This window comes from Parasteatoda tepidariorum, chromosome 9 (genome assembly GCF_043381705.1).
Source record: "Parasteatoda tepidariorum isolate YZ-2023 chromosome 9, CAS_Ptep_4.0, whole genome shotgun sequence".
NCBI lineage: Eukaryota > Metazoa > Arthropoda > Arachnida > Araneae > Theridiidae > Parasteatoda > Parasteatoda tepidariorum.
In genome coordinates this window covers 72,529,805-72,551,327 of record NC_092212.1, presented here as the reverse complement: position 1 = coordinate 72,551,327, position 21,523 = coordinate 72,529,805, and the positions used below count along the sequence as shown (strand labels likewise).

Below are 21,523 nucleotides of genomic sequence, written 5' to 3'. Positions count from 1 at the left end.
TGAATCTGTAGTGATTGACAAGTAAATAAGACAAACCATTCATATTCATAAATTAAACAAATTTTTAGACATATATTTGCTACCGCTTTCTTATTTTTAATAGATTTTCTATCACATGCTTATTTTGCAAATTTGCTTACCTTCAAAATGGTCTGATCGTACTACCTATAAGAAACCGTAAGGAGGCTTTCAGTTATAGGAGGCGTTGGCTATGCCATCGCTGTTAACACTTTCATGGCCGGTGACACCAACGTTAGCTGCTGGTGACAACACGTTGGCGCCATACGCAAGCCATACACTAACAGCCGGTGACAACATGTTGGTGACATGTCCAAGCCAAATGTTAGTGGCCGGTGACAACACATAGATGTCACGCGTTGCAACCTGATATTCATGTGACATTTTGTCAAGGGACAATAGAGTACAGGGATGCCAATTGTGTTTCCGGAATAGTTTTAATAAAGTAGTAGCAAATTATATAGTAAAATTCGTTAAAGAAAGATAGTTACGCCTACTTTTTGATATAGTAACCAGTAGTTTGATGCTTTAACGTTGCATTTTGTATCATACTTATAATTTTTGATATTTGTAGTGAAAAATTACTTATAATGAAAAATAAAAGTAACTTAAATTTCGCTACCACTAGAAAATACTATTTTACAAAGCGGAGCAAGTTACACGGAACTGGTTACATGGTGAACTTATCACTAAATATATGCGGACCGCATAGTGTCAATATAATCAAAATTAAAAAATCTACAGATTGAGGAAGAAGGGTAACACTTTTGATATTTATTGAGAGTTCTTTATTGGAAAATATATTTTTTCTTCTTGATTGTTTAATTTTCTCTCACCAAACTTTAGATCATAAGTCTATGAAATGTCTATGGATTTCTGGTATGATCGTTCTCGCAGTACTAACCCTGTAAAAGTCTTCAGGCCTTTTTACCCAGTAAGTTGCAATTTTTAAAATCATTGTACGAAAATAAATTAATAGTTTTAATTACACTAGGGAAAAAATTTTTCTCCTTTTTTCTATTGCATGACGTTTTTGAATACTTTGTGAATATTTTTGTGTCGATGATTTCGAATCTGCAATCATTTCTTCTCCACAAGCTGCTGTTTCAATGCAATATATTCTTAACCAGAATTTTAATTCATTCGATTTAATACTAAGTGCCCCCACTTCTCTGCTACGTAGAGAGTGGAAGTAGGTGATAATACATTACAGTTTGTAATGTGATGTGTTTCAGTCTGATGTATTTTGTCTTCAGTGTTACTTTCAAAGGAGAAGATAAAAATATAGATATAAAGTGTATATACATAATAAAGTGTATGTATGCTAATAAAGTGTATATATAATAAAGTGTATATATGCTAATAAAGTGTATATATAAAAGTGTATACATAAAAGTGTATATATAATAAAGTGTATATATAATGAAGTGTACATATATAATAAAGTGTATAGATAGTGTATGTATATAAACCTTTACGTTCTTTATAAACTTGCACATTCAAACAAAAATAAACGAAACTAAAAATATTATTTTGAAAAAAAGTAACTTCAGATTTGAAATTTCCTTACCCGAATTAGGTTAGATCAAGTATTCGTATAAATTCAACAGAAATTTTGTTTCCCAGTGTTTTAAATCAAATTTGTAAAAACAAATGTAATTTTTAAAATAGTTCTATAACTGTTGAAACACAATTGTTCAAGGGTTAGAGGTCATTTATTGGATGTGTTGACATTCTGAATGAGAGGCGAATTATTGGATTGTTTTTTTTAATGCAATATTTTTATTTAAAAAAAACTATTCTTTCGATTTTGGACATTTCTGCTAAAGGATCAGTCACATAACCAAACTAATTTTTAAAGGACTAAAATAAAATATAACTTTTAATATTAAGTTTCATGCTATATTTTTATTAGAAATACCATTTTTTTTATCATTTAAAACTAGCCTATAATCATTAGTAAAATAATATTGTTGCTACGGTTTGCATTAAAAATATGTATACATTCGTCTTTTGCTGAAAAGAAATTTCGTTTTTTTAAAGGACTTTTTTAAAAAGCTGTCATTGTAAATTTTATGTGTAAGTTTCATATATTTATTTCCAAGCAATTTCACTCTTTTAAATATTTATTCCAAATACTTTTAAAATTACTTCTTCTAGAAATTATAATTTTTTGTAGGTAAGTGACGTGGTAATAAAAACAAAAAAACCGAAGAAGATGAAAAATACTTCCTTCAAGCAGTATTTGAAAGCAGTCTTCAAAACTTCTTTAATTACCAGTTTTCCAGAAATTTTCTCGTCAAAGTCAAAGAGGAAAAGAATTTGGAAATCCTTGGTGTTTCTAGCTTGTTTAGCTGGATTTCTATATCAAACTGGAACATTTATGAAACTGTACTGGACGTATCCCACAACAGTAAATATGGTATCAACCAGTCCGTTTAGTGCACAACTACCAGCAATATCACTTTGCAGCAATAATTTGTAAGTTTACACTTATATATATTATCTATATATTGTTTATATATATTACAATTTGTAAGATTTAAAGGTTTAATGTTTGTACACTTTTGAGTAAGAGTAGTGATAGTTTGGACAAAATGAAAAAGGTGTAGTCAAACTATTGAAGTATCAATTTATCTGCTTCGATATTTCTATATCAAACTGGAACATTTATGAAACTGTACTGGACGTATCCCACAACAGTAAATATGATATCAACCAGTCCGTTTAGTGCACAACTACCAGCAATATCACTTTGCTGCAATAATTTGTAAGTTTACACTTATATATATTATCTATATATAGTTTATATATATTATAATTTGTAAGATTTAAAGGTTTAATGTTTATACACTTTTGAGTAAGAGTAGTGATAGTTTGGACAAAATGAAAAAGACGTAGTCAAACTATTGAAGTATCAATTTATCTGCTTCGATATTTTTTTTCAAAACTGGCATTCCCAGAATTAATTTAGATTGGATAAAATTAAAATTGAATGTTAAATAAAATAATACAGAGGTTGGACAAAATTATGGAAAAACTTAAGTTTTATCTCCATGTCAACAAACTTTGTTTTCAAATGTTTTGGAAGAATTTACAAGGCAAAACTGTCGGCACTTATTGAAAGATCATGCTTGAAGTTTTTTAGCAATGGAATAATCTTCGCCCTTGCCATATAAGATCTGCCAACAAGTACGCTTTTTTCAAAATATTTTATAGAGTGTGAAATAATTTTTTACTGAGTTTTTCAGAATATTTGGTAATTCTACCTGCATATTAAAACCTCAAGAAGAAAAGGCTAGAATACATTGACATTTTTATGAACTTTTGAATAATTTTAATGAATAAATTTAAATCGAGTGGTGTAGAAAATAACTTTAATTCAAATTTACAAAATAGCTGATCGCACATTAAAACATAAATTAACCTGCTAAACTTAGCTTAGAAGAAACTTTCCCAAAGCTGGCAGCCCTGCAAATTTTGCACCTACCAAAATTAGCGTAAGAAGTTAAATGCTTTTTTTCCTTTCAAAACCACTAAAATTAAGCAATAAAGCATTATAATAATAAAAATGTCTTTACATCTCTAAATGAAACATCCGGAATACCAATATACATGCAGACCTAAAAATACCAACTCTATCACAGCATATATACAAGCTAAACGCAGATTTTTTCGATAAAGCCATAGAATGTAAAGCAGCAAATTTTAATGAAATCTTTAAATTTGAAAATTATATCAAAGATAAAAACTACAGACCAATAGCTGCACATTTCACCTCCGACGCCTCATATCATAACTATCAAAACAAATAATTTCATCAACCTCTCTGAAAATAACGTTTACTCATGCTGATACAATTCTGAACAACTCCAAAATCAAACAAACACAGTTTAGAGCAAGCTGCTCAATTTATTTTTGATTCCTTTTTAGTTATTCAAGCAAAGAGCTTGAAACATTCATAAAAGCAACTCCATTGCCTGCTTACCTCATTGCTCAACCAAAACTGTTCAAAAATTCCAGATGAATGGGATAGGGGCCGCTTCGCGGCCCAGGTGCCCAGCAAAATCTAAACACTAGGACTAGGATCTCTAAATGAAAAGGCCCGTAAGGCCTCAAACACACAGTTCTCTAAATGATTTCAGAATTGCTAGCATAACAGCTAAAGCAAAGACGCTTCCAGAGTGATCTTTTAAATTTGGTTCTAAGAGAAGCTTTGTTTACATAGAGTTAGTATATTTTATCAATGTCGTTGAACAGCCGACCCAATTTTATGGGTTTACGACTACTAATATTCAACTCCGCAGCCTTGTAATTTTGAACCAGAAGACAAGGGAACTCCTGGATCGAGTATTGGGAGAAATTTGGCTTCTTGGAGGACTTTTTGATGGAGCTAACCCGCATTTGCGTTACATAGAGAGGAAGACTACGAGAACCTCTCACGCTTAGCCTGACAGCAAGGGGACTCTAACCCACGATCCGTCTACCACTGAGGATATTTACGTCAGCACAGTGGTCGGTGCAAGCCAGATGCGGAATTCGTATAGACTGGGGTTCGAACCCGGTTTTTACCTTTAAAAATTGTTTCCCTAAATTATTAGCATACTTAAGGTTAAGACTTCAAACCATTATAATTATACATTAGCTGTTTAAGTGTTTCAGCTTTTATTTTGCCCGATTTACGTACTTTCCGTAATATATTGTTGTTTTTTTAATGTTTTTTAATTCTTTATTGTTACATATACATGTTCAGGTTTCTCAGTACTCTCAGTAGGTAATAAGACAGGTTATAAGTCTCCGTTAAGTTGAACAATTATCAAGAGTAAGAGCAGGGCAACATGAAGGACATCCAGGGACACCTGCATCCTTGTGTTTTCATTGTATAGTGCGACATAAAAACCCTTGTCAATATGAAGAACTGATAGCGTAAGCTAGAGAAGGACGTTGCAAAGATGCATTCTTGGTGACGGCGGGATTAGAACCTGCAACCTTCACTGTAAAGAGCGTTTAGAGGATCGGCGAGACAGCTCAGCCCCTGTAGGACCCCAAAGAAAATTCATTCTTGTTAATTTCGAAATGGCGTGAAAGTGGTACTACTTCAGGGATATCAACTGCTTCCCTTTCTGCAAAATATTCTATAGAGTTGCAGAGAATTCTAAACATTGAAACTTTCAGATTTGCTACCTCTACCTTCGTACTGAAGAGCGATTGGTACGGCCTAGGAGGCCCCACTAATACTCTATTGCTATATATACAGTCAAACCCCGCTAGAGTAAACCTTCAAGGGATCGACATTTTGGTTCACTATAACCGGGATTTCACTATATCCGTTACGGAAGCAATTTAACAAATGGTTCCTTATATCCTCCCTTTCATTGCACATTATTCAAATAAATGACTCAAAAATATTATGTAGAAGCAAAAAAATGTTATTTTTTTATTACTCTTCGTCTTGAGTACAAAAAAAAATTGTAATCTCTAGCTGATGAGCAATCGTCAACATCAGATATGTAAACACTTCCCGACTCTCAGATAATTTTTCCTGAGTTTCCGTTATTCCGCTTTTTAAACATGTCTAACCTGCCATTTTAGCACATAAAAGTAGTCTCCTAAAATCGCTTAGCAAATTCATCGACATTTGTTTAGATACTGGGAGATTGCGGCTTTTTCTAATGCTGAACCAGTTCAGTAATGCTTCTTAAACATCCTTGTGATCTGCATTTCTCAACTTTTTTCTGGCATCTAAATTTTTCTCAAGAGCAGAAATTATTAACTGTTTATTTTTTCATATGTTACAAACTGCAGATTTGTATAGTTTATATTCTCTGAAAATATCAGCTTGATTGCATCCATTTTCAATTTTTCTGATTATGCCCATTTCATCATCAATGAAAAACGTTTTACGTTTATTGCTAGTCATAGTTAAACTTGAGACACTTGTTTACAGGATTTTTTTAACTGAACTGAGAGCAAAAAGGAGATGAAATGAGGGCCCTATCAACACATATTAGTGTCCAACCCTTTGACCAATAATGACTCATTCCCTCTGACAGAAAATACATATTGATCCCACTGACACCTTACAGGTGCATCATCATCTGCCTGAGTTGGAAACATCTGCTTGGTTTGTTTAGTGATGGGAAAGTGAGATAAGCAAACAAGAAAAAATTCTTATCGCTACATTCTTTTCTATAGATGGTTTTAAAAATAGGTATAAGTATTTATTTTGAAGTAGAAATTTCAAAATTATTCTCAAAAAAAATGAAGAAAAAAATCTGTTGAAGACAGAAAAAAGTTCATTATAGCCAACGTCCTCACTTTTTTGGTTCACTATACCCACAAAAAATAACATTCTACGTGTATAGCAAGGCACGGGACCGAACATTTCGTTCACTATATCCGGGAGTTCACTATAGCGAGGTTTGACTGTATTTTTAAAAAACTTTCAGTACCCACTCGGGTATTGACTTTCGTTATTAGGGTATCAGAAAAGCAGATTTGTTTACTACTCTCCCAGGGGCACTATATATAGTAGGTGGGTCAACATTTCTCTCATTGTAAGAAGGACAGATAACACCGAAAAGAAAAGGAAAGCACATCTAAGCCTTTTCTGTCCTATGAACCGATTCACCTTTCTAACTTGAAGTCAAATAGAGCTGACTAGTGACCATACAGGACAGTAGACATAAATATCAAAATTGAAATAAATATTTTTTTTTAAATTAAAGATGGTGGCTGATATCAGAAAATATCTATTGTAAATAATGTTGTATGGGTTAATTGTATTCTGCGCATAAATGACGAAAAGCCTTACCATAAAGATATGGACTTTATAAGAGAAACCTCCTTTAAGAATGATTCCATCTCTGAAGGGATTTGTTTTCTATTATGGACTACAACGTGAATATGGAATTCACCAGCATGAAAGAAGTATTCTTCGGGAAACGTGTTCAAATACAAATCATAATCTAAGCATCAAAATTATAAAGCAATTAATATAACAAAGAATGGACAGTGGGTAAAATAAAAAACAGACCATCCTGAATAACTTTTGAAGTAATGAACGGATTTTTTCATTCTAAAAATTGAATCTTAAGAGGGTGACTTCTAATGTGCTAATTAATCAGTGCGGATGATATTTTAAGTTACGGAATCAGACACAGAAACTTACTTTATCTGAAGAAACATAAATTCTTGAGATAGATTTCGTTTTTTGATCTGAAAATTGTAGGAGGTAGCTGCAATTGGGAAAATATGGTCAGGAGAGCAGTCCAAAGTTTCTACCACTTATTGTTAATCTTACTTTCTCGTATTTCACAATGTTTCGAAAACATTTCAAGCAAATTAAAAAAAAATTTCACTCAGTTATAAAATTCGTCTATCCTAAGATAATTCCATAACAAAAATAGGTTTTAGTAAATCTTTATAATTTTATTTAATATTAGTCAAATAGATTTGAGATTGCATACATTTTTGGATCATTTTATAGAATGTAATTTTAAATAGTGAAATTCAAAATTTAAGTGAAATCGGTCGAATAGTTCCTGAAAAATCGAATTTTAAAAATCGTCGTATATCTGCATTTAAAGTGAATCTAAACTATTTAGAAATGAAAAAAAAATCTTTTTTATAACCGAAGAAGATTAGATTGATGGGATTTTGAATTTAATGACACAAGTGTTACAATTTTTTAAGTTAAAATTGTGTGACATTAAAGGGAATCCATGCAGCATTTTTAAAACTTTTTTTGAAAAATTCTTAAGATTTAATTTTTGAATTTTTTTGAGTTATCGTATTATTTAATGAGCACATAAAACTTGAAGGCAAATCATGTGTGAGATATTTCTTTTAAGAAAATTGAAATTTTACTTTCAAAGAGTGGGGAATTTATATCGTAACTTATAACATTACGATTCGATAATAACAGTTTTTCTTCTTTATTTATTTTTCCCAGTCACAGAATAATTTCTTCCGTCGTGTCCTCTATACATTTTCTAAATTATCTCAGACTTTCACGTTTCGAAATCTTATAGTAGTTATATGGCAAAACAAAATATGAAGTGAACTTTTAAACACTAAATACGGCTCTTACGATTTTTTAAATTTAGAGAAGACAAAAAACGTTGATCATATTTATCAGGAGCAAGCTATTTAAAACATATTGCTGTGGTAGTTCGAACTATTAAGAAAAGTGGCTTATATCTATCTAGACCAGTGGTTCCCAACCTGGGGGCGATAGAGCTTCTCAAGTGGGTGATAATCCTTAGGGGGCGACGAGTATTCAAAAGATAAAAATTGCTAATAATATTAATAATAAAAGCTGTTTGAGATTGAAATTGAAAATATATATGAAACCTATCGTTTTGGTGTAGACAAAGAATTATGATAGTTAAAAATTAAAAAGTATTCAAGTGCAAGATCGCTTTCGTCATACGTTTTGGTATCGCAGGCGGAAATCTGATAAGTCACTCTGTTCCTCTGAGCATTAATACTGTTTCCAGGCTTATTGATGAGATGGCCGCTGACGTTGAATCAAAACTCATCAAATTTCTGAAAGAAGGTAAATTTGCGTTGCATATTGATTAATCAACTGTGATAGATAACAAAGCTGCTTTAGCTTACATAAGATTCATAAATAAGAGTAAGGAGATTAACTAGGAAATGTTGTTTACAAGAACTTTGAACATAGATACAAAAGGATCGTCGATTTTTAAATTGGTCAAAGATTATTTTGAGGTTAAAGAAATTCCCCTCACAAACGTAAGTGATTGTGCAACAGATGGTGCTCCAACCATGTCTGGTTGTCATACTGGGTTTTTGGGTCACCTTAAAAAAGAAGTACCGGAAGTTATCTCACCATTCATTATGTCATTCATCGTCAACTTTTGGCTGCGAAAAATTGGTTATTTCTGGCATCAATAAAATAAAAGCTAATTCTCCTAATAACCGTTTGTTCCGAGAACTTTGATATGAAAATGATGAAGATTTCGAATTCCTGCTCCTACATACAGCTGTGAGATGGCTTTCAAAAGGAAACTGAGCCGTTTCTTCGAATTGCTGGATTCGGTTACTGAGTTTCTCGACACCACTGATCCTGTTTTAAGTGAGAGTTTGAAGCAACGCAAGTTGGAAACTGCGTACCTCACTCATAGTTTTGAAAAAATGAAGGAAATCAACGTAAAACTTCAAGGAAATAAAATGAACATTATCAAGGCTAAGGGAATCATATCTTCATTCATCGCCAAGTTTGATATCTACAAGTCAAACATTGGTCGCAAAGAGCTAATGCAATTTCCAACTCTTAAAAAGTGTTCAATGGCAGATATCGAGATTCTCGAAAATAAAATCTTAATTTTTACTGATCACCTTGATCAGTTATGGAATCAAGATTTAAAGATTTGATGAAATTAGAAATTCCGGATTGGATTTTCGATCCTTTCTCTTTTGAAGTTGTGGATAAGCTCACTTCCTCTTTGTAGACTGAGATTTTAGATTTGAAGTATGACTGTGAGGCTAAAGTCGTCTTTAAAAAATACGGTTACGAGTTAGCTTGGGTAAAGCTTATGGACACTTATCCACAATTGTGGAAACAAACTGAGCCGCTTCTCATCTCGTTCCCGTCAACATATTTAGTGGAGAGAGGATTTAGTTCTGTCTTCCAGCTGCTCACAAAGCAAAGAGATAGGTTGGACATTTGCTTCAAAGGAGGCCCGCGTTTAAATCTGACGAGCATAAAACCTGACAATCAAGTTTTAACTTGAAATACACCAAGCACAGGGCAGTCGTTGAAGTGGTAAAAATGTACTTTCTCCATCTTCATTTTTTTTTCTCAAGTTTTAGTTGTTAACGTTTTAACTTTTTCTTGATTACATTAAAATATGAATTTAAAAAAATGTACTTTTGTTTCGATTATTCCGTATTAAATATCATTTCTTTTTGAAAAAAAAAGATGCAAATTTTTTTTTAATTAATAAAAATGACAGGATAAATGTGCCTCCTTATTTGCATTACAATTTAAATTAAAATCAAATAACATAGCATATTTTCATTGTTTGGTTGCTCACAAGCAACAATGAATGGTTTTTTGAGCAAAAAGAGAAAGGGGCGATATGTGTCAGCCAACCCCAAGAGGGGGGCGATGGTCCACAAAAGGTTGGGAACCACTGATCTAGACTGACTTACATCCATCAATTCCAAATAATTAGAGTTCAATCCACCAATAAATAATTCACTTTGATTCCTTGTCATTGCAAAAAAATCCGTTCAACATGGACTTGAAATTGGAAAAATTACACTTTCAATCAACTCCATTTCCTGTCATTCATATATTTAAAGAAAAAATGAATATTTACAATAGTTCGTATAGAATATATATGACGAAAAATTAATTTTTGTGAACCTATGATTCATTTTAAGAATATAGGCCGTAATATCATTAAACTAAGGTAAACAACGTTAATGAGCACAAAAATAAATTATTTTTGTGCTATTATAAATTATTTTGTAATTATTTTTGTGCTCTTTAACGTTGTTTACCTTAGTTTGTATTTCAGCACAAAGGTCGCACACTTGTGTAGTTCGTAATATCAATAATCATGTTAAAAATGTTTTTTGAAAAATATTTCGTGCAAGAAATATTTTTTGACGGATTTTATTAACGAAAAGGATTATGAAAATATTTAAATTTGTCTTTTTAATATGGAATCAAAACGTGTCAACTTCAACTATAACATAGAAAATAAAAAGGTTTGTATAGTTTTATGAAACTATGTACTTTTAATGATTTTTGCGTGTTCAGCCATTCGTTAAAAAAAAAAATTTACAATTCAGTTAGTTATAAACAATTGATTTTTTTCTCGCTTATTTATTTAAAATGTTATATCTCAGAAATTAGTGTCAGAATTTAAACAAAACCTTCTGATATTGTGTTAAATAGTAAGTACTTCTTAAAGAAAATTTTTAAAAAAAAATGCTTAATATTAAAAAAATAATATAATAATACTACAAAAAAAATTGTACATTAAAATAACAGTTCCACCATACAGAGACAAAATAAAAAGAATATTAAATGGGGAAATTAATAATGGAATTCAACTTTAAAATAACAAAATATTAGGAAATATTTTTACAGATGACCCTTCTAATTTTTCTATAAAAATTGTTCTTTTCTGATCAGTTGCCATAGTGATGTAAGAAAAGATAATTATATGCGAGGTGAGAGAGGTGTTATTACAATAGCCTAAGAGTGAAATCGCATTTCTTCTGTATCAATAGCATAAAAAGCAACTTAACTTGTTAACTGTTAACAAATCTGTTAACCGTTTTACCGCCAATGTTTCATTTTTACAACATGTACCAAACTTAACTCATCACTAGTAAAAGGACTATAGAATTTAGATCACTTAATAATGATTCAATTATTCATTATTCCATTCATTATTTTTCGATATATCAATATTTTTGTATGTAGATAAATAATTTATCTATCTATCATAATCAATCTATATATCTTTGAATCATGTCAAATCGGCTGAACCAGTAAGACCCCACCAGGGGTAGTGCTGAGTAACCAGAACAGTAGTAAGTCCTACTATTTTATAAATGTCGGTGAACAGCTGATCCAATTTTAAACTTACGACTTGTAATTTTGAACCTTATCCAGAAGATGAAAGAGCTACTGGATCGAGTATTGCGAAAATGTCCCGTCGAGGAAGACCTCATTTGCGTTTTATAGAGAAGAAAACCACGAAAACATTCCACGGATATCCTGACGGCAATGGTACTCTAACCCATGATCCGTCTACCACTCAGGATATTTAACGTCAGCGCTGTGATTGGGTGCGTAATATGCATTGGCCAACCATCGCTAGGATTCAAACCCGGGTCAACTCTTTGGTAGATAACCATATTGATTGCTGAATAAATAAAATAGATGCTTAATTAACCCTTTGCTCTCCGTTCTTGCCTCTGAGGAACCATCAATACTCACCACTCTATAATTCAAATTTCATACCATTATAATTAGTTAGTAACTTTATTATATTAAGAATTTCTAAAATTTTAAAATACTGAGCCACATACTTTAAATGATTGAAGTACATTACATATGTTAGATCAAACGGCATTTTAAATTACAGTACAGAACCCGTTATCCGGTAATCAGAAGACCAAAAAACCGGAACGAAATTCGATAAATTTTCCCGCCATTTTTTTAAAAAAAATGTTTTTTTCCTCATCAGACTTTAGGAGTTTTCTTTCTTTTTTGAAAGATTTTTACCATACCATCATTTTGGAAATAATCATTAGTGTATTACTTCATCGTTTTTTCTTCTTTTAAGGATTATTTCCAACTATTTTTGTTTCTTTTAGTTGGGTTCAACAATAAAAAAACGGCTTTTTGTATCGATTCAGAAAACCGGAAAAATCAGTTATCCGAAATAGCGATGGGCCCGATCGTTCCGGATAATCGGTTCCCTACTGTACAAAGGTTTCATAAACTATACAAATACCACTTTTTAAAAAAGACTATTTATAATTTTTGCTGGTTAACATTTAAAAACAAACGTCCGTTCTTTTAATCAAAAGCAAAGAATCGGTCTTTTAATTTCGAAATGTAAAATCTATTAATTAGGAAAATAAATAAATAAATGAATATAAAAAAAATCCATTATCAATCTTATGCTGGTAAATATATGTAAATTTAAAAGTTCTTTTTGTAGTATTATTATATAACATCAACAATTTTTAGATTTTCTTTATAACCGATTTGTTATTACACACGCTATTTTAAATTTTTGCTCAGTTTCTTTAAGTGATTTTCCAAGCATGACTCTTTGTATAAATAAGTGCAAAATCATTCAATTCCTTAAAACGACACTGGAATTTATTTTTATTAATTACTTTAACCCATCACTGAAAGCGTACACACTGCTACTTTTGAGAAATGTCTACTTTCTTAAATATTGCATAGATTATTTAATATAATTATTTTTTAAAAATTCTTTCATAGGATACCGCGAAAATTTTATTGTGACAAAAATAAGGACAATTGCTACTTTTACAATGATACAGGATTATTCTGCGCTACATATCCCAAGTATTGCAAGGGGAAAAGTACATATTTCGGAGTAAGTTATTTAGTACAATTTGTCATAATAAATTATATTACGAGAATTAAGAAATATATCATTATTATAAATTTACGTGTTTTTCATATTCTGCTAAAAGTAATTAGTGGCAGTGCTGTTTGTACACCGGAAAAGATATGAAATTGGTTATGAGACCATTTCATACCTAGCTTGTTTTCGGTTGAAATAAAGAGCCTTGGCCACCAACTCTTATTAAAAGTTACGATTCATACGCAAGACTGTTTTCTATTTTAAAAATAACTGTCTATAAGACTGGATAATCGCGAAAATGTGCTCTTAGCGAAAATAAACTCAAAAGAAAATGGTTTTGTGAACTGATTAAAAAGGAAATGATTTTATGAACTGAATTGATGAACTGATAAATAATCTTTCGAAAATGATTATGAAACTGCTTATAAAATCATTTCATACCTAGCTTGTTTTCGGTTGAAATAAAGAGCCTTGATCACCAACTCATATTAAAAGTTACGATTCATACGCAAGACTGTTTTTTATTTTAAAAATAACTGTCCATAAGTCTTGGTAATCACGAAAATATGTTCCTAGCGAAAGTAAACTCAAAAGAAGTTGATTTCATTATGAGATTTATTAGATTCCAGTAAAATAAATTTAGAACAGCCGAGGTAGCGGTAAAATTGAAGAACAAATGCACTGTTATAAGTAAATGCTAAAATTTAAATTATCTATTTACCGGTCATCATCCTTATCTTTGCCCATGCCATTATCTTTGCAGATGGGCACTACCATGGATGAAGAAGTGAGGTGTCGCGGACAAGTACTTAGTTACATACTTCAATTCAAGAATATTTCTTGTGACACGTAATCACTCTATAAATTCGTACCCAGAAACTAATAAACCGATTTAATTAAAACTAGGAGGCTCCGCCCCCTGCTCGCTAACGCTCGCCAACCCCCGAGAATTGCTACGCAATCCTATGTGGTTCACGCCGTGAACCATGGCTCGCTGCGCTCGCTCACCAATGAACACAATGTTCTAGCACAAAGACATAATATATTATCATCAAAGACATAGTATTTTATCATCAAAGACATAGTATTGTATTTATGTAGAAGAATTCTACCAATGTTCTTATTGGCTTTTAAAAAAGTATATTAGCTATTTAGATTGTACATGGTGAAAAAATCAAAACATTAGCTAAATAAGAAACATATTAGCAAAATAAATTATCAAATATTGCTTCACTAATATTCTGCATTTTAAAGCGTGAAAATTCAATGCATAAATAAACGCGAAATATAAAAAAAATTCAATGCATTCAATACAAACACTTAAACGTTTTTTAGACGTTTAGGTAGCTCCCAGTAGAAAAATATCAATTCAACAGCGGCCTTTTAAAGCATTCTCACTTCAATTAATTAATTAATTCCTAATTGAGTTTAAATTAAATATTGTCATGTTTTTAGTGCATGAATCTGAATTGAACAACCTGATAATGCTCACTCTGGTTATTGTTATCTGGTTGCTCACTACGTGCTCTTGCGCGCCGAATCCAATCAATTAAAAATGAAAACTGTTGCCAGCGCGCGAAAAGAAATATCATCGGTTTTATTGATACATACATACATACGTACGTATTAGCGTTTTATATAATATAGATAGATATTTTATTGAAGAATTTTTGCACATTTTGAAATGCATTTTATCTCCACTAGCGTTGGGTTTTTCAAATAAATTAAATTATAAATATCAAAGTAAAAAACCAAGACTTATGTGTATGATTATATTTGTATCTAGATCCCTAATCACGATGATCTCTTTGCTGATTTGAACAAACTTTCAAGGAATTTCATACTTGAGGCAGCATCTACAATGGAAATAATAACTGATTGCTTTAAGCAGGTAGATAAACAACAATATCCTTGCAGGTTTGTAAAATTTTATACCACTGCTTTTATTATAGCATTTGTTATAGATAAATATGCAAGCATAAAATTATAAATATTATCATAATTCTATAACATGCTTTACTTGAGGAACTAAATGCGCACACGTATTATCTCGCATTTGGCTATGCCAGGGATGGGCAAATTACGGCCCGCGGGCCAACTGTGGCCCGCCGGAAGGTTTTATCCGGCCCGCGGATATAATTTTAATTTGCCGATCAGTGGCAATATACATGAACAATATACATCCATTTTTTTGTCAACTATTTAAATTTATTTCTGTTTTTCCTTTTTTAACAAAGTACTGATGACCTTTTTACTTTCTCTATTTTTGTTCTACAAAACATAAATTGATGGAAATAGTTAGCACAGACAGCTTCAATTGGTAAAATGTTGAAAGCAGAAGCTCTTCATAGAATAGTCTTAGATTGGCTCTAACTAGCGTTTGTCTTTCTCGAGGAATCTAATATAGGTAAATTGTACTTCACATTTGGCAGACTACGCATTTTAAGATCCAGCGAGCGGACAATTTAACAATCATCTGGAGCAGTTGTTTCTAAATATGCCAAAGTTTTACAAATCATTACCAAAAGCTAGTTTCCAAAATTTAATATTTCATGCCCAGAAAATCAGCTCTATGTTTGCTTAATCTTATATATGTGAACAAGAGTTTTTAACTTTGAACCTTAGAAAGAATCATTTCAGAAGTGGACTAACAGAAAAGCATTTAGCCTTGTTCCGTAAAATAGGCACATCTCGCTTCGAACCTTAATATAAGGAACTTTTAAAAACGAAATCGCAATTTCATTCATCTCACTAAATATTTAAATTAAAACTTGTATATCGCTTTTTTTTTTTAAATTTTGAAAGTTTTATTTGTCCCACCAAACATTTTCTATTAGCATTGCCCATCCCTGGGCTATGCTAATAGAAGAAGAAAGCTAAGCAATTAGCCTCCCGGCAAGCTATTCATTTTTACCCTTTTTTAAATCATTTATAGTAATATGCATGATAATATCAATAGAAAAGGGTACTGAAAGTTACTTAATAAAACGTGTGTGAACCTGATTTGCTGTGAAATTTCGCAATAATGTATCTTATTTTGTATTCTCAATTTTATAGCTCTCAAAAAGTTCCATTTATTGTGAAAGATCTTCGTCTGCCAGCGTTTTGCTCCGTCGTGGATTCTCAGCTATACAAACCTGATTCAGAAGACATAACTTATCCTACTACATTTTGCAAGTACACCTTTGTTTTTATACACTTCGTATATCCAAAACGTTTATATATTATAATAATAGGCCAATAAGCTAATTTCAAGAACGAAAAATTGTTCAAAAATTGTTGCAAGTACATCTTTGTTTTGATACAGTTCGTATATCCAAAATGTTTATATATAATAATAATAAGCTAATTTCAAGAACGAAAATTTGTTTAAAAATTGTTGCAAGTACATCTTTGTTTTGATACAGTTCGTATATCCAAAATGTCTATGCATAATAATAATAAGCCAATAAGCTAATTTCAAGAACGAAAAATTGCTCAAAATTTTTTGCAAATACATCTTTGTTTTAATACACTTCGTATCCAAAATGTTGATACATTATAATAAAAAACCAATAAGCTAATTTCCAAAACGAAAAAGTGTTCAAAAATTTGTTCAAAATGTATCAACTGTACCATTTCCGATTAATTCATCTGAAAAATTGTTCAAAAATTTCAGTTTGATCTCACTGGTTTTACTGGAATTATGTAAATTGATACAAATTTAATAGATACTAAATGTACAAAGTGTTTTCGAAATATGGTGAAATACGAGACAGTAAAATTTAACATTAAGTGGTCCAGGTTTTGGACAGCTCTTCTGACCAAATTATATGGGCCATATTTCCCCGATTGCAGCTACCTCCAATATTTTTCGGGTCAAAAAACCAAATCAGTCTTAAAAAATTGTGTTTATTCAGAGAAAGTAAGTTTTTGTGCCTGATTACCGTAACTTAAAATATCATCCGCACTAATTAATAAGCACATTTGAAGTCACCCCCTTGTCAGGGCTAAAGAGAATAGAAGGGCTGGTTCACTTCTTTTAAGTATCTCTCGCCGCGCCGATCCCCCGACGTCATTCTAGTGACGTCACTTTGGCGCAAAGCTCGCACTTTTACTTCAAGAACGGAGCGTTTGGCCTTACTAGCTCTAACTAATATTGGATCATTTCTTTTTGCGAGATATTCTAAGACATTTGTTATTTTCTATAATGACTTTCCTCAGTTTTTGCAGTGAATTTACAAGAATTTAAAACTATTATCGAAATGCCAGTTTGCGCGATTGCAACTTGCAAAAATTCTGATATAAAAACAAAAGGAAAAAGTATAATTTTTCGCGTGTTCCCTAAAGTAAATGAACAACTATGTAAAGAATGGATTCCGAAATGACACAGTTAATATAAAACCGCAATACGTTTATTCTGTCGTAAAGAACTTTTATAAAAATTCATTATCTAAATAGAAACCGCCTCGCTACTTCATAAAGAAAGGCAGGTGAAAAGAATTAAAAAATAGATAAAGTCAAAGAAAATTAAAATGTAAGTAAAAAGTATAAATAAAATATATAGTATATAGTTGAAATTCTCCTAATTTCATAACATATTTTTTAATGTAGTTATTCTAAATATTTATGATTTTTTTTAAAAATTATATTCTCTTCAATTTAAATATCTATATATTATATCATCGTAAATTTAAATGTCTATAAACAATTGTAAAATTTCTGATGTCATTATGAACCTAAATTATTATTTTGTTTCAGTAATTAGCGTTTAAGGTTGATGTTTCCTAATGATTAAGTATGAACAAATTGCTATTAACGACATATTTTAAAATCAGGGATTCTAAATTTAACTTAACTTATCTTTATAAAAGAATATGTAGATAAAAAAAGTGTCGATATATGCCTTCATTTTTCTTAATAGTTAAAGTTAAAACTGAACTTTTTAAAATAAAGTATTTATCGTGTCATTTTCACCAACTAGCAAAACATTTTTATAAGTTTAAAATGGTATTTTTTTAATATAATAACCAAGAAAGTTTTTTTTGAACTATGTTTATGAACGGAAATAATGTGTTAATTACGTAAAGTTTGAAGGCTAATGACCAGAAAAAGTCTAACTTATTTTTACAAAGAGAGAGATGCGAAGTTATCATATCTTTGCTTGCGATCTCCGAGATCTGTGGACACAGTGACGTCATGAGGAGGGAAATCGTAGCTTCAGCTCTAAGAGCGGAGTGAACTAGCCCTTCTATTCTCTTTAGCCCTGCCCCCTTGTACTATTAACACATTGCTGACCAGCAACTTCTTTGAAAATAAACCCCATGTGCCCGGCTATTGCTTTGAAAGCCGATGTGGAAGTAAAACAATAGAAATAAACTTTAAAATTTTTTAATTTTTAATGCCGTGTGTTAAAAAGTATGACTATCACCTACGTGTAATGGTTCACAAGTTTTGCAAACATGTACAGTTTCGTAAAATTATAATAAATTGGTACAGAATTAAATAGTAAAACTTGAAAAGTTAGGAAAACTACCCCACTTTTTAAAATAGTCACCACGAGATCACCGTAAACGAAAACTCGAGTTAACTCATGACCGGTCACCAACGTTTGGTCACGAAAACACGAGTTAACTCGTGACCGGGTAGCAATGTCTTAAGATGGAATTCTAGATCGTGAAGATCCGTTCATTAGTTCAAAAGTTATTCAGGGTGGTCCATTTTTTATTTTACACACTGTCCATTTTTTATGTTACATTAATTGCTTTATAATTTTGCAATTGCTTTATAATGTTTAGATTATGATCTGTATTTGAGCACGTTTCCCGAAGAATACTTCTTTCATGCGGATAAAGTCCAAATTAACGCTATAGTTCATAATAGAAAACAAATCCCTTCACCATTCAGAGATGGAATCATTCTTAAAGGAGGCTTCGCTTACAAAGTCCATATCTCTATGGTAAGGCTTTTCCTCAGTTATCGGCAGAATACAATTAACCCATACAACATTAATTAAACTCGTTATTTTCTAACATCAGCTAATATCTTTATTTTTCTTTTTTTAATACTTATTTCAATTTTAATATTTATCTCGACAGGCTTGTATCATCAGTCTTCCTTGACCTTAAGTTAGAGAGGTCCAGTGTTCGAATCTCGGAGAAGGCATAGATATTCTTAGCTTTTCTTTTCTGTACTACCTGTCCTTCTTACTTGGGGAGAAATGTTGTCCCACCTACTATGTTGCCTCTTAAAATAGTGGTCAGCAAATCTGTTTTTCTGATACCCTAAAAACAAAAGTCAATATCCGAGAGGGAATTGGAAAAAAAATTTAATATTTATGAGAATAATACATGGGCGGGGCCTTCTTGGGCATGCCACACGCTCTTTAGTATTAAGGTAGGGGAAGCAGGTCTGAAAGTTTTAATGTTTTCAATTCTCTGCAACTCTATAAAATGTTTTGTAGAAAGTAAGCGGTTAATATCCCTGATGCAGTACCACAATTAACAAGAATGAATTGACATAATAAATTTCCTTTTGGTACCCCCCCCCCTCCTGGCTGAGCCATCATGTCCTACACCAGAAAGCCACCACACGGGATTTTAATCAGAGATGCCAACTTGCTCCGGACAGCAAATATATATTTTAAAGTGGTAGTTTATCAATGTATTATTTTATCTTTATNAGGTCTGGCGAGTATGGTGGATGCTGCGACTCAACGACACCTTGTTGAGCTAAGAATCGCCTCACAGGCAAACGCAATGCATGGACGCGAACTTTTTCAATTGCTTTCGGCTTGCGTACGAACTGTGTGCGGATCATCTTCCACGCTTTCGCGTTCGAAAAGGTTTAAACCATTCAAAAGTTCTTGAGCGAGATAATGCTTCCTTGCCGTAAACTTGTTTTAACAATTTGTAGGTTTCTGCAGCTGTCTTGCCCAATTTGAAGCAAAATTTAATGTTAATTCTTTGCTCCATTTCACTTCGACAACAGGAATTTAAGAGCTCCGTTTTAATGCGCTTTTCCACGAGAACCATTCACTTCAGAATGGCGCCGATTGCACTGCACATGCGCAAGAGAACACTCTTCAATATGCAATCATTAGCGCCATCTTCCGGCTTTTCTTTCTCCTACAGTTACGTCAGTCCTGGAAATTAATAGCCGGACCTTGTATATTTTAAAGTGGTAGTTTATCAATTGTGATTCTTGGTTTAATAAATTCAATTTAGTAGATCAACTACTATTTCTAAATAATTCGTAGGCTTATATAATTCACCACTTTTTAGTACTTATGTCCGCGGCCCAGGCACCCAGTTTTAGTTAAATAAAGAGTACTTATGTCATGCTATACATTTTAAAAGGCAAGCAAAATTAGTCATATATTGGCAAAATTTACTTTGTAGTTATTTACCGTTTTATTAATTATTTTGACGTGTCCGGAGCAGTTGGCAACGAATTGTAGACATGAACTCAAATTCTATTTTAAAAGTGCCTGAGAGAAATATATATTTGAGAATTGAATCTGTAATGATTGACAAGTAAATAAATCAAACCAATCATATTCATAAATTAATCAAAATTTTAGGCATATTACCACTTTCTAATTTTTAATAGATTTTGTATTAAATGGCTCTTTTGTAAACTGTATTATCTTCATAATGGTCTGATCGGACTACCTATCAAAAACCGTGTGCAGGATTGCAGTTATAGAGGACGTTCGCAAAGATGCCAACTGCTCCGGACAAGACAAAATAATTAAAAAAAACGGTAAAGAACTACAAATTAAATTTTGCAAATATTTGACTATTTTTGTTTGCTTTTTAAAAGGTACGGCTTGATTTAAGTATTGTAAAGTGGTGAATTATATAAGCCTACAAATTATTTAGAAATAGTGGTGGATAAAAATCCACTAAATTGAATTTATTAAATCAAGAATCACAATTGACAAACTACCCCTTTAAAATATATATTTGCTGTCCGGAGCAAGTTGGCATCTCTGCGTTGGCTGAGCGGTCTCGCCGATCCGTCAAACGCTCTTTAGGGTGAAGGTTACTGGCTCTAATCCCACCGTAACCCCCTGGATGCTTCTTTGTAATATCCTAGATTATCGCCAGCTTATGCTATCAGTTCTTAACCATAACAAGGGTTTTTAAGTGATACTTTGTATTGAAAACACCAGCCTGCATGTGCCCCCGGATGTCCTTCTCTGACTCTTGATATTTATTCAACATAAACTTATAATCCGTGTTTGCAATGAGCACACAAATCTGAATAAGTATATGTAACAATAAGCGATTTAAAAACAGTAAAAAAAAAGCAAGTATATATTAAGGAAAGTACGAGCATTGCACAAAACATTTCAATTTTAAATTACACAATCTAAAGTTCGTAGTCCACAATAGAAAACAAAT

The 21,523-nt window shown here is 31.8% G+C and overlaps 1 protein-coding gene across 1 annotated transcript in view; it reads left to right on the top strand.

The window, feature by feature from the left end:
• The first annotated feature begins 16,110 nt into the window (after positions 1–16,110).
• Positions 16,111–21,523, top strand: part of LOC139426501 (uncharacterized) — a 25,535-nt gene continuing 20,122 nt past the window's right edge. The window contains exons 1-2 of the mRNA XM_071185664.1: positions 16,111–16,313; positions 18,914–19,074. Coding sequence (XP_071041765.1) covers positions 19,072–19,074 — 3 coding nt within the window. The 5' untranslated portion in view covers positions 16,111–16,313; positions 18,914–19,071. The remainder of the gene's footprint in view (positions 16,314–18,913; positions 19,075–21,523) is intronic.